Raw genomic sequence first — 13,667 nt, forward strand, 5'->3', positions numbered from 1 at the left:
TTTTTATTCCTTTCTGTGCTGCCTTATGTAAGAAAATATTCTGAGCAGCATATCACTTAGAATTGTTTCTGGTGGTTTTCCTCACTACAAATTCATGGCCCAGTTAGAAGTTAGATAAAATAGAGCCTTATACCTCTTCTAGTTGGAGAAAGGGGGGAAAAAGTAGGAGTAAGAGAAAAATGACTTTGCTCCAATACCACAAAATAACAAGTAATATTCTTATATCTGTTATTTACTTCATTGATATTTACCTAGCACTTACTATTTAAAGGTTGTTATTCTAGGTGCTAGGTATATAACAGTGAATGAACAATAATGAATGAGGATACATAAATGAATACAAAAAAAGAAGATAAGAAAATACTAGTACACACATATTATTTGTTATTATCATATTAATAGAATAAGAATACAAATAATTCTTATGTACCATGATTATAATGTCTGCTTTTTTCTCTGCACAGGAGAAAATATGGTTTAAGGGACATGGAGTTTTCAAAGCAATTTTCACTGGCAACATTCCTTGCTTAATGACATTTTCAAAATTCTATTAATCTATAATTTGACACTTCTCAACTCTCATTCAGTCACAAATGCAGAAGAAACACCCAGTAATTCACACTGGCCTTTCCAATAAATCAATTGATTTAGCCTGTACTAGTTCAACTTCTATTTTCTTCACCAATAAATCTCAGATTTCATACCCACAATCAGCCATGGGTCAGAATGAAAGATTTAACCAAAACTTCAGCATGGTAGTTGTTGAGTAAGCACTCTGATACATTTCCACACTATAAACATTTATGAGACTTGCTCCCAACAGAATATATACTACATCAATTTATTTCATAGTATTATATTTGTAAGAGCAAAATAGAGGAAAGATTATTTTAGACCTTTTACCAATATAGCTTCCTGTAAATAATGGTGAAAAGTACAGTTTTTTAATTTACGAAATCGTTAAAAAAAGGTTAAATGATCAATAAATTCTGTGGTATCTAGTTCAGACAGTCTTTACAGTTATTGTAACTTGGATATAAAAAAAATATAAAACTTAGGCATTTTGTACTAGTTTGTGAATTCCTTTCTCTGATTAGAACTTATGTCAAAGGTTGTAAGGGCAGTATTAGGACCACAGGAATATATCTTCAGGACTTCCGGTTGCCTTATTCAGAAGTGAGTCAACCATACAGAGGATCTTTCTCGAAAAAGACTTCATTCTCAAGCCTCTGCCCATTTTCATCAAAGCTACACACACTCTTTCCCACTTTCCAACCCCTGCCATTTCTTGCCTCTAGCAATCACTTTCAAGTAATGTGAGGAATACAAGATGAAGGAGGAACAATTGTTCCTCAGAAAGAGGAACAATTTAGATATCTTCTGTCTTCTTCTATAATCCTAAGAATATAAAATGCAATGTCTGGGATTAAAAAAGACCCCTTATGGAAGCATCCCTGGATGTAATTCTGTTCAGACTGTGGAAATAAGTTATACAATTCTATTTATCTACTCTGCAAAATTTCACCTCACCACACTTAAAACCTCCCAAATACAGATTGTTAATACTTAAATAACCCACGAAGTCTTACCCACCAAAAAGTTATTCCATCTTTTGGACTTGGTTATATTTATAATTTTTCTGATGATTCATACAGACTGAGAACCTTATAATATATTATGCTGAATTTTGATTAGGCATGCTATGGTTTGAATATGAGTTGTCCCCCAAAATCTCCTGTGTTAATGAAGAAATAATCAGAGGTCAAATTATTAGATTATGAGAGCTATAATCTAATCGGTCAATCCTAATTTGAGTGGACTAAGTGGGTGGCAACTATAGGCATGTGGGCCATGGCTGGAAGAGGTAGGTCACTTGGGGGCATGCCCTGGAAGGGTATATCCTACCTGTGTGCCTTTCCTCCATGCCCTCCACTTCCAAGACACAATGAATGAAGTAGTTTTCCTCTGCCAGAACTTTCCATCACCATGTTCTGCCTCACATTGGTCCCAAAGTCATAGAGTTGTCTGCCTATGAACTGAACCTCTAAAACTGTCAGTGAAAATGAACTTTTCTTTCTCTAAGTTGTTGGCATTTTAGTCACAGCAAGGAAAAGCTGACTAACACAAGGACATCAAGTTCTAAGTATGAGAAGTCAATATAGGATAGTTAGAAATTTTTCTGAAACCAGAAAGACTAGACTCACATTCTACTTCTGTTCACTAGCTTTCTGGTTTGTAAAAGTTACATGAGTTATGTCTCAGTATTATTTTCTATAAAATGAATATTTACCTTATAGGGACACTGTAATATTTAGGTGAAAAATTCATGTAAAAGGTTTAACAATCAAGAAATGTTATATATGTAATTTATTGAGGGTGTAATAATCTATTAGTATTTAGATGATATCTACTAGTATTTCTGGCATTAAAAAAAAGTTTTCACTGTTATTGTAAAGAAAAGATAGAGACTGTCATACTAAGTGAAATGAGTCAATCCCCCCAAAAAAGACCAAATGTTCTCTCTGATATGAGGATGCTAACACAATAAGGGGCAGGAGGAAGACTAGAAGTTCATTGGATTAGACAAAAGGGAATGAAAGGAAGGGAGGGAAAAGGAAAGACAGTAAAATGAATTAGACATAGCTTTCCTATGTTCATATATGAATACACAAACAGTGTAATCCCACATCATGTTCAACTACAAAGTTAAGCTCCTAATTAGAGTAAGTTATACTCCATGTATTTATGTCAAAATGCAATATATTGTCATGAATATCTAAAAAGAACAAATAAACAATATGAAAATTTAAAAAAAGAAAAATATGCATCTAATGGACAAGATTATTGAGTACTCATTACCTGGGACAAATAATTAGATGATGAAGTATTATTAGAAAGTCATGATCAATCTTCTACCTTATTAGACAAATAGTTCCTAAAATTTTCACATGGGTGATAATAACTAGAAATTTAATAAATTTTCACATGGATGCCAGTAATTAGGAATTTAATAATGATTTTTAGAAATTAAGACACCTGTGTGAAGGTGTAATTAAAGGAAAAGCAAGCTAGTCTAGATTTAAATGTATTAGTTTTCCAATGAGTTTATCATGAAAGTAATAATGTTAAGAATAATATATGCATTATGCATGCTGTGTTTAGTCTATTTCTTAAGTTATAGATAAAATTTTAGTAGTTTTAATTATATGGATTTCTTTATTATAGAAGAATCTGCCTCCAAATAGTCATCACTAAAAATTATATCAAGAGCTGAGATTTGTTTGGCACTTAATATGTGTCAGGCATTGCTCTAAACATTTGTATCTGTATTATTAATTCAATGATTCTGACAAAAACATTATAATGTAGGTCCTGTAATTATCTCCCCCTTTACAGATGAGAAAACTGAGAGCTGCATAAATAAATTTCCCAAGGTCACAAAGGTAGGAAGTGCCACAGATGAAATAGGAACCCAGGAATTAGGGTTCTAGAATCCTAACCCTTCTTAAGCACTACATTACTCTGACTCCCATTAAGGAACGACATGTCTGACTGAAGTAGCCAATGATCTTTGACATCACACTTAAAGGTTTGATAAATATCTTCACCTACATATACTCAAAATTGAGTTTCTGGTCTTCTTCCCATAACCAGCTTCACCCGTAGTCTTCCCTTTCATGGTTGACGAAAACTTTATCTATACAACTGCTCAAGCAAAATGACAAACAAACAAAAAACAATCCCTCATAATTATCCATGATAGATAAAGAGGTATGCTGCCCATATACCCCTTCCAAATGAAACTTGCTGTTCAGCTGTGAACAGGTGTACAGGGTCATCCTCTCACCCTCAGAGCTCACACCCTTCCCAGGGTACATCTAGTAACTAAAAGAGGCATAAAGACCTGTCCACCTCTGCTTAATGAGATATACTGTGGAGGGTAATGCTCTCTCAAGAATTCACTGCTGACTGGCCCAGGCTTTATACATCTGGCTCTTAGGTAGACTCTGCTCAGACCTGCTCCCTCCTTCTTATCTTCCCAGTTGTGAATTCCTAATTCCTTGTGAATTCCTTGTATCCCAAACTCCATTCTGTGTGTGTTTCTGAAGGAACAGCCTGCAACACCTCCTTTTCTCTCATGTCCTATATCCATCTGTCAAAATTTATTTGACTCTATGCACAAAATTTAACCTTGATGTCCACTGACACCACCCTGTTCCAAATTAAAATGTGAGATGGAAGGAGGTAGTGCATGAAAGTGTAAGGGTGGAACCTGGATTATTACATAGCCTCCTGCATAGTTTTTCAGCTTCTCCAATTTGCTCTTCTTCAGTCTAAACTCTATGAGCAGCAAACATAGTCCTTGTAAGTCTCTGTATGTTAAAACCTTACAGTGAATCTCCATTTAACTCAGAGAAATAGCCTACAGAACCCTCCAAAACATAGTCCCATTGGCTCCCTAACCCAAGCCCCATACTTCCCTTGTTGTTTCCTCCCAGGCACAGTGGCTTCTATGCTGTCACTTAAACAAAGGGGACAAGCCTTTAACCCTCTGCTATAGTTCTCTATCTGCCCCATTTCCCAGGGGCCATCAAGACTTTGACAATATCAGAGTTTTTCAATACAACATACTATACAATTTAGTTACTAATGTTTATATTTTGCCTATATGTCCTGGTTAAAATGTAAGCCCTTGTAAAATGTCAGGGATTATATGACTTCCAAGCACACAGAAAATCCTACATTTTGGAAGTTGATCTATGTAAATAAAGTCATCATTTCAATACAATAAACAATTCAAATTCATTGGTTTCTGTGGCAGAAGTGTAAAGGAATCAGAATGTACTGTTAGATTATTTTCCTGTTAATCACTTCATTGGAAGACACAAGAAGGTCACAGAGACTGATAACTAAACATTTATTTTATCTTAATTTAAACTCCAAAAAATGAACCTGAAAGTCCATTTCTCTTTATTTTTGTACTGTGACATCAAGTTATACTTTACCTCTTTCTCTACATACCTCCAGTTCATCGAGTGCACTTCCCAGGGTTGTTGCCTGTGGTTCTGATGGGGCCGGCGTCTTCTGAATGCCTTGGGAAGCATTCGAAATTACGTTGAGAGCATTCTGAATTTCTTCACAAACTGAATCCTTACTGGCTTTGAGAGAAGCAACATCAGAATGCTCCAAACAAGCCGAACAAATTGAATGCAAGAGGGGGGAGTTCTCCTTCAGTGTGGCCCGTGCCCCTGCAATTTCATCCCTCTGGTTTGGAGATTTTAAGTCCTGAGAAGGAAAATAATTTTTTTTTAAAAAAGGTAGTTTTTCACAATGCATTAAAGGTAAAAGACTTACACAGAGAAGCTCCATCTTTCTGTCAATATAAACAAAAAGATAATAGACAATAAGAAGTCAGCTATAAGTTAATTAAAGGCATCAATTATTTCTACATTCCTTCAAATTCTGAAGTTCTATAATACAGAGATGAGACAGTGCACAAGTAAAAGTCACAATGGTGCAAATGTATAAAACCTGAGTAAATCTTTACATTTGTCAGTCATATCTTTATAAAGATATGTCACTAACATACTCTGGCATTCACATTATTAAGTTTATTATAAGAGAACTTGAATTATAAGGGTACTAATTCCTCTTTCCATAGATGTTGATAATCGCATATAACTTTGCATTAAAACTGAGTTAAAAACACTAAATATAGCCTCTTACCGTTTGGCTATTTTCTGCTTCTTTTTAGAAATACTAATAAATTTATTCTGAATTCTTCTTTCTTTGATAGTTATTCAACACAGTTACTGAGCACTTAACATATACTAGCCCTTGTGCTAGACTCTGAATTTACAAATGGGAACAATATGAAAGGACCTTGTTCTGCTGAAGCTTATGTTTCTGTATGGGGGAAGGGGACCTATCAATAAACAATAAACTAGGTAAACAAATACACAAGACAATTCAGGTAATGATAAATGCAATGGAGATAACACAAAACCGAAACATCAAAGAGATTGACTTGAGAGAGGAAAGCTCTTTTAATCCAGCAGTCAACAAAGATACTTCTATGGAGAAGACAATTTAGACAGTAAATCTAAATGAAGAACATTACAGAGAAGAGAGGTAAAAGAAAGTCCTAAGTGATAGCTAATCATGTTATGGGCCAGGTTGTATGGGCAATGACCAAACATACTCCATTTTATCCTAAGACTCCATGTTGTGTAGGAAATGCTTCTCCCCTGGGAACACCCTGTCTCTGTACCCAACAGTTGCCTAGTATAGCACGTTTCACAACACAAAGTGGCAATTCTTATACAATGTAATATTGTTCCCCCTCTGGGTTCCATTTTTCTTGGGCAGTGTACCCTAACATTTGTTTACATGTTAATAACCTTTCTCTGATTGTCATAGCAACAGCCACTTATGATTAATGCACTGACATGCTTTACTTATGGTATAAAAGCTGTACTCTAGAGATTGCTCACTGTCAGGCACCTATCATCCACCATTTGCCTGCCTCTTGCCTGTCCATCACCTGCCCTACACCTATCCATCACCCAATGCACGAGGTTCACCTCCTGATCTTCCGACAACAGTCGGCAAACTAATCGCTGACTACCAGTGGAGTGCCAGCAGCCTGCTGTTGCCTGGAAGTTCACGGTCACATACCTGTGGGTTTGATTACATGTGGCTGCCACCATTTTGAGACAACAGCCAGGCCCCATAGGACCCCTAGTGGGACTGACTGAGGCCCGTCTCCAGGATCCCTCAGCCCAACTGATCACTCCCTGCCTCCAGGGTCCTCATATCGACTGACTGCTCCCTGCCGCCAGGACCCCCAGACTGCCTGACTGTGCTCTATCACTGGGACCCCAGATCCACTAATTGCACCACGGCTCCAGGATCCCGCAACCACACCAAACACACCCCACCTCCAGGACCCCTGCCTGACCAACCACGCCCCACCTCCAGGACCTCCAACTGACCACGTCCACACCCCAAGCTGTAGCTCCCCATTTGCCAACACATTTGGAAGGCAGAGAGTCCATCTTGGATAATCCTAGAAGCCGTAGCTCTGATCTTTAGGTGGGGCAAATCCCATTCTGAGACGCCTGCTGGAGGCTTGAAGCTCATTGTCAGGTACCTCTCACGCAACAGGCTACTGAACACTGGGAGGTTTCATTACTATATGACTGTTATATTGTAGATTTTCTTTTTTCTCCTTATTGAAAAAGTTTAAGTTTTTATTTCTTACTTTTCTTGCTCTCTTTACCTTTTGTTTACCTGTTCCCTCAGAGCCTGTTTCTTCCTTGTTTGCATGCTAACATCCAATATCTTTTGATTACACCCTCACCCTTTCTATTATCTAGAACTTCTGTATATTCTTTTCTTATCCCATTAACAGCTACATTCTACATCCCTCTGCATCCTCTTTGTCCTCCATTAGAAACTGCAGACCTTATTGCAAATCTGTTTGTTTTACTGAAGATAATATTTGAACTCATTCTGTTTATTATGACAATTTTGTTATTGTCCTCATAGGGGCTATTTGGTCTAGGATTGCATAGTGTCTGAATTGGGCACTGCTAATATTGATCTCCCCTTAAAGAAAAGGTTTTGGAAACCTATAGGGCCACTATAAGCCTATAGGGGGAAATCTGCAATACCCCAGATCTGCACTGCTAGAGGGGAAGATACATGAACGACATGAAAAAACAAGGGAAGAAAATGATCCAAACAAATCTAGATTCTATATTAATAGAATCCAATGACCAGTATGTTACAAGAAATGTCAGAAAAGGACTTCAGATTATACATGATTAAGATGATTCAGGAAGCAAAGGATGAGATAAGAGAACAAATGCAGACAACAAATGATAATACAAATAAGCAGTTGAAATAGCAACTGCAGGAAGCAAAAGATCATTTCAACAAAGGGATAGAGATTCTGAAAAAAAAAAAAACACAGAAATTATTGAAATGAAGGAAACAATAAACCAAATAGAAAACTCTATTGGAAAGTATCACCAAAAGATAGACCACTTGGAAGAAAGACCTCAGACAATGAAAACAAAATATTTAATCTTGAAAATAAAGTTGCCCAGAGAAGATGGTAAGAAATCCTGAACAGAATCTCCAAGAACTATGAGACATCATGAAAAGACCAAATTTAAGAATTATTGGGATTGAGGAAGGCACAGAGATACAAACCAAAGGAATGAACAACCTATTCAATGAAATAATATCAGAAAATTTCCCAAACCTGAAGAATGAAATGGAAAATCAAATACAAGAGGCTTACAGAACACCGAATGCACAAAATCACAACAGATCCACACCAAGGCACATTATAATGAAAATGCCTAACATTCAAAATAAAGACAGGATTTTGAAAGCTGCAAGAGAAAAGCATCAGATTACATACAGGGGGAAACCAATACAGATACCAGCAGACTTCTCAACCCAGATTCTAAAAGCTAGAAGGACCTAGAACAACATATTTCAAGCTCTGAAAGAACATGGTTTCCAACCAAGAATCCTATACCCAGCAAAACTAACCTTCAGATTTGAAGATGAAATAAAATCCTTCAATGATAAACAAAAGTTAAAAGAATTTACAAATAGAAAGCCTGCGCTACAGAATGTTCTCAACAAAATATTCCATGAGGAGGAAATGAAAAACAACAATGGAGGTCAGCAAAGGGAGGAACTATCTTAAAGAAAAATTCACTCAAAGGAGAAACCAAGCCAAATTAAAAACCAAAAATAAACCCAAATGACTGGGAATATAAATCATATCTCAATAATAACCCTGAACGTTAATGGCCTAAACTCATCAATCAAAAGACATAGACTGGCAGAATGGATTAAAAAGAAAGACCCAACAATATGCTGCCTTCAAGAGACTCATCTAATAGAAAAAGATATCCACAGACTAAAGGTGAAAGGATGGGAAAAAACCTACCACGCACATGGACTCAGTAAAAAAGTGGGGGTTTCCATCTTATTTCAGATAAAGTGGACTTCATAGTTAGTCAGAAGGGATAAAGAAGGACATTTCATACTGCTTAAGGGAATCATAATTCAGGAAGACATAACGATTGTAAATATTTATGCCCCAAACAACAGTGCATCCCTGTACATCAAACAAATCCTTCTCAGTTTCAGGAATCAAATAGACTACAACACAATAACTCCAGGTGACTTTAACACACCACTGTCACCAGTGGATAGATCTTCCAAACAAAAACCAACCAAAGAAACCATAGAATTCAATAACACAACCAATAACCTAGACTTAATAGACATATATACAATATTCCATCCATCAACGAGTGGATTCACTTTCATCTCAGCAGCACATGGAACCTTCTTGAAAATAGACCATTTGTTATGCCACAAAGCAGCCCTAAGGAAATGCAAAAAAATAGAGATACTGCCTTGTGTTCTATCAGATCATAATGGAATGAGAGTAGAAATCAATGACAAAATAAAAAACAGAAATTACTCCAACACCTGAAGACTAAGTAATATGCTATTGAATGAAACATGGATAACAGAAAACATCAGGAAGGAGATAAAAAAAAATTCTTAGAGGTCAATGAGAACGACAATACAACATATCAAAATCTCTGGGACACTATGAAAGCAGTACTAAGAGGAAAATTCATTGCATGGAGAGCATTCCAGAAAAGAATGAAAAGTCAACAACTAAATGACTTAACATTACAGCTCAAAGTCCTAGAAAAAGAAGAACAGAATAGCAGCAAAAGTCGTAGAAGACAGAAAATAATTAAAATCAGAGCTGAAATCAATGAAATTGAAACAAAAGAAACTATTCAAAAAATTGACAAAAAAAAAAGTTGGTTCTTCAAAAAAGTAAACAAAATAGACCAACCCTTTGCCACACTAACAAAGAGACGAAGAGAGAAAACTCAAATTACTAAAATTCATGATGAAAAGGAAATATCACGACAGATACCACTGAGATACAGAACATAGTGAGAAGTTACTTTGAAAATCTGTATTCCAACAAAATAGAAACTACCAAAGACATCGACAAATTTCTAGAGACATATGCTCCTCACAAACTGAACCAGGAGGACATAAACAATTTAAACAAATCAATATCAAGCAATGAAATAGAAGAGGCCATTAAAAACCTACCATCCAAGAAAAGCCCAGGACCAGTCTAACTCTCAGCTGAGTTCTACAAGACCTTCAAAGAAGAACTCATTCCAATACTTCTCAAAGTATTCCAGGAAATAGAAAAGGAGGGTACCCTACCAAACTCATTCTATGAAGCTAATATCACCCTCATACCCAAACCAGGCAAAGACACATCAAGGAAAGAAAATTGTAGACCAATACCCTTGATGAATATAGATGCAAAGATCCTTAACAAAATACTGGCAAACCGTATCCAAAAACATATTAAGAAAATTGTGCACCACGATCAAGTGGGGTTCATCCCTGGAATGCAAGGATGGTTTAACATACGTAAATCAATAAACATAATCCATCATGTCAATAGACTTAAGGATAAGAATCATATGGTTATTTCAATTGACACAGAAAAAGCATGCGACAAAATACAACACCCCTTCATGCTCAAAACACTAGAAAAAATAGGGATAGTAGGAACATACCTGAACATTGTAAAGGCTATTTATGCTAAGCCCATGGCCAACAGCATTCTTAATGGAGAAAAACTGAAAGCATCCCCTTTAAAAACAGGAACAAGACGGGATGTCCTCTTCCACCATTTCTGTTCAACATTGTTCTTGAAATACTAGCCAGAGCAATTAGACAGACTAAAGAAATTAAAGGGATACAAATAGGAAAAGAGGAACTCAAACTGTCACTATTTGCTGATGACTAGATTCTATACTTAGAGGATCCAAAACACTCCTCCAGAAAAGTTCTAGACCTCATCAATGAATTCAGCAAAATAGCACACTATAAAATCAACACGCATAAATCTAAAGCATTTTTATACAAAAGTGATTAAACAACTGAAAGGGAAATAAGGAAAACAACTCCATTTGCAATAGCCTCAAAAAAAAAAAAATAAAATAAAATACTTAGGAATCAATCTAACCAAAGAGGTAAAAGATCGCTACAATGAATACTACAAAACATTGAAGAAAGAAATTGAGGAAGACCTTAGAAGTTGGAAAGATCTCCCATGTTCTTGGATAGGCAGAATTAATATTGTCAAAATGGTCATACTACCAAAAGCACTATACAGATTCAATGCAATTCCAATTAAAATCTCAAAGATGTACCTTACAGAAATAGAGCAAGCAATCGTGAAATTCATCTGGAAGAATAAGAAACCCAGAACAGCTAAAGCAATCGTTAGCAGGAAGAGTGAAGCTGGGGGTATCGCAATACCAAAATTTCAACTATACTTCAAAGCAATAGTAACAAAAACGCATGGTATTGGTACCAAAATAGACAGGTAGATCAATGGTACAGAATAGAGGACATGGACACAAACCCAAATAAATACAATTTTCTCATACTAGACAAAGGTGCCAAAAATGTGCAATGGAGTAAAGATAACCTCTTCAACAAATGGTGGTGGGAAAACTAGAAATCCATATGCAGCAGAATGAAACTAAACCCCTCTCTCTCACCCTGCACAAAAATCAACTCAAAATGGATCAAGGACCTCAGAGTAAGACAAGAGATCCTTCATTTTATAAAAGAAAAAGTAGGTCCAAATCTTCAACATGTCGGCTTAGGATCAGACTTCCTTAACAGGACTCCCATAGCACAAGAAATAAAAGCAAGAATCAATAACTGGGATAGATTCAAACTAAACGTTTTCTCTCAGCAAAGGAAACTATCAGCAATGTGAAGAGAGAGCCTACAGAGTGGGAGAAAATCTTTGCCACTCACACTTCAGATACAGCGCTAATGTACAGAATCTATAAAGAACTCCAAAAACTCTACACAAAAAATTCAAATAATCCAATCAACAAATGGGCTAAGGAAATGAACAGACACTTCACAGAAGAAGATCTACAAGCAATCAACAGATATATGAAAAAATGTTCACTTTCTCTAGTAATAAGAGAAATGCAAATCAAAACTACCCTAAGATTCTATCTCACCCCAATTAGAATGGCTATTATCAAGAATACTAGTAATGATAGGTATTGGCGAGGATGTGGGGTAAAAGGTACACTCATACATTGCTGGTGGGGTTGCAAATTAGTGTAGCCACTCTGGAAAGCAGTGTGGAGATTCCTCAGAAAGTTTTGAATGGAACACCATTAGACCCAGCTATCCCACTCCTTGGCCTATACCCAAAGGACTTAAAATCAGCATACTACAGAGATACAGCCACATCAATGTTCATAGCTGCTCAATTCACAATAGCCACATTGTAGAACCAACCTAGATGCCCTTCAATGGATGAATGGATAAAGAAACTGTGGTATATTTATACAATGGAATATTACTCAGCCATAAAGAATAATAAAATTATGGCATTTGCAGCCAAATGGATAAAATTGGAGAATATCATACTAAGTGAGATAAGCCAATCTCAAAAAACCAAAGGACAAATGATCTCACTGATAAGCGGATGATGACACATAGTGGGGGGTGGGAGGGGGGCAAGAATCGAGAAAGGAAGGGCTGTATAGAGGGAAAAGAGGAGTGGGAGGGGTGGGGGGAAGGAAAAGAATAACAGAATGAATCAAACACCATTATCCTATGTAAATGTTTTACACAAATGGTATGCCTTACTTCATGTATGAACAGAAACAACATGTAACCCATTTGTTTACAATAAAAATTTTAAAAAATGGTAAAAAAATAAAAATAAAAAGCTGTACTCTTAACCTTTCAAGGGAGTCCAAGGGTATAAACTTGTAGACTGTCCCTTCAGCCTGCCGGCTTGTGAATAAAGATGGTTCTGTCTCCTGCTTTAAGATCAACTTGGTGATTTATTGCAATCTCGCCATAACAAATCAGATAAAGATAAAGGTAAAGATAGGTAAAGATACAGTGAAATAGCCTGGAAAGCACTACTTTAACCCAATGATAAAAGCTGGCATCCTCAGTGACATCACATGGATATCATGGACCACTTGATATATCTAGCAAAGAAGAGCATGTCACTTCTGTGGTTTTCTGTCCAGAAACCCACAAGCTCCATCCAACCATGGGAAACACAAAAAAAACAAAAACAGATTGGGGAATATCCTACATGATACAGAGGCAATATTCCTCAAGACCATCAAGATTGTGAAAAACAAGGAGATTGATAAACTTTCACAGACTTGAAGACACTGGGACAAATAAATTCAAGGTCGTACTCTCAACTGGATCCTAAAACAGAAAGAAGACTTTTTTGAAAACCTGGGAAAATTTAAACACAATATATTAATAGTTGATAGTAATACATCAATATCTATTTTTTGTAACAAATATAAGATATTTACAATCTAGGAAACTGGGAACAAGATAGAAAAGAATTCTCCATACTAGTTATGGAACTTTTCTGTAAATCTAAAATTCTTAGCAAAATTTTTATATAACAGGGCTGGGGTCATGGCTCAATCGTAGAGCACTCACCTAGCATGTGTGGATTTGATCCTTAGTACAACAAAAATAAAATAAAGGTATTGTGTCCACCTACA

General features: G+C 36.2%; 1 protein-coding gene across 2 annotated transcripts in view; it reads right to left on the reverse strand.

The window, feature by feature from the left end:
• Window positions 1-13,667, reverse strand: part of Ctnna3 (catenin alpha 3) — a 1,721,400-nt gene that overhangs the window by 1,274,530 nt on the left and 433,203 nt on the right. For both annotated transcript variants that reach the window (XM_047553944.1, XM_047553945.1), the window contains exon 6: window positions 5,023-5,286. In XM_047553944.1, the coding sequence (XP_047409900.1) occupies window positions 5,023-5,286 (264 nt within the window). The remainder of the gene's footprint in view (window positions 1-5,022; window positions 5,287-13,667) is intronic.

The sequence above is a fragment of the Sciurus carolinensis genome, chromosome 5 (genome assembly GCF_902686445.1).
Source record: "Sciurus carolinensis chromosome 5, mSciCar1.2, whole genome shotgun sequence".
In the NCBI taxonomy this organism is placed as follows: Eukaryota; Metazoa; Chordata; class Mammalia; order Rodentia; family Sciuridae; genus Sciurus; species Sciurus carolinensis.